Source organism: Merops nubicus, unplaced genomic scaffold (genome assembly GCF_000691845.1).
Source record: "Merops nubicus isolate BGI_N331 unplaced genomic scaffold, ASM69184v1 scaffold31380, whole genome shotgun sequence".
Taxonomy (NCBI): domain Eukaryota; kingdom Metazoa; phylum Chordata; class Aves; order Coraciiformes; family Meropidae; genus Merops; species Merops nubicus.
In genome coordinates this window covers 939-1247 of record NW_008581411.1, presented here as the reverse complement: position 1 = coordinate 1247, position 309 = coordinate 939, and the positions used below count along the sequence as shown (strand labels likewise).

At 58.9% G+C, this 309-nt stretch overlaps 1 protein-coding gene across 1 annotated transcript in view; it reads right to left on the bottom strand.

The window, feature by feature from the left end:
* Nucleotides 1–251, bottom strand: part of HNRNPA2B1 (heterogeneous nuclear ribonucleoprotein A2/B1) — a 10540-nt gene extending 10289 nt beyond the window's left edge. The window contains exon 1 of the mRNA XM_008949894.1: nt 240–251. Within this exon, the coding sequence (XP_008948142.1) occupies nt 240–251 (12 nt within the window). The remainder of the gene's footprint in view (nt 1–239) is intronic.
* Nucleotides 252–309: the final 58 nt, after the last annotated feature.

Genomic DNA, 309 nt, shown 5'->3' with positions numbered 1-309 from the left:
CGGCAACCGCCGCTTCCAGAACCTTCCTCCCCGCTAACGCGTCCTCTGCGAAAAGAGATCCAGCCCCCCGCCCTGCCCGCGGCGCTCCGACCGGCAGCCCAGCAGCGGCACCCAGACCCGCGCTAACAACGGCTCAATCCCGCTCGTAACGCCCACACCCCGAAAAACTCACTCCGCACGCATAACCAAACGTGCAACCCTCCTTAAAAGCAAACGCTGAATCTTCCCCTTTCACGTACCATATTCTTCATGGTTTACGTATTCCTGCTTGGGAGTACCGTACAACTGGTCAGTAATGGCTGCCTTGAC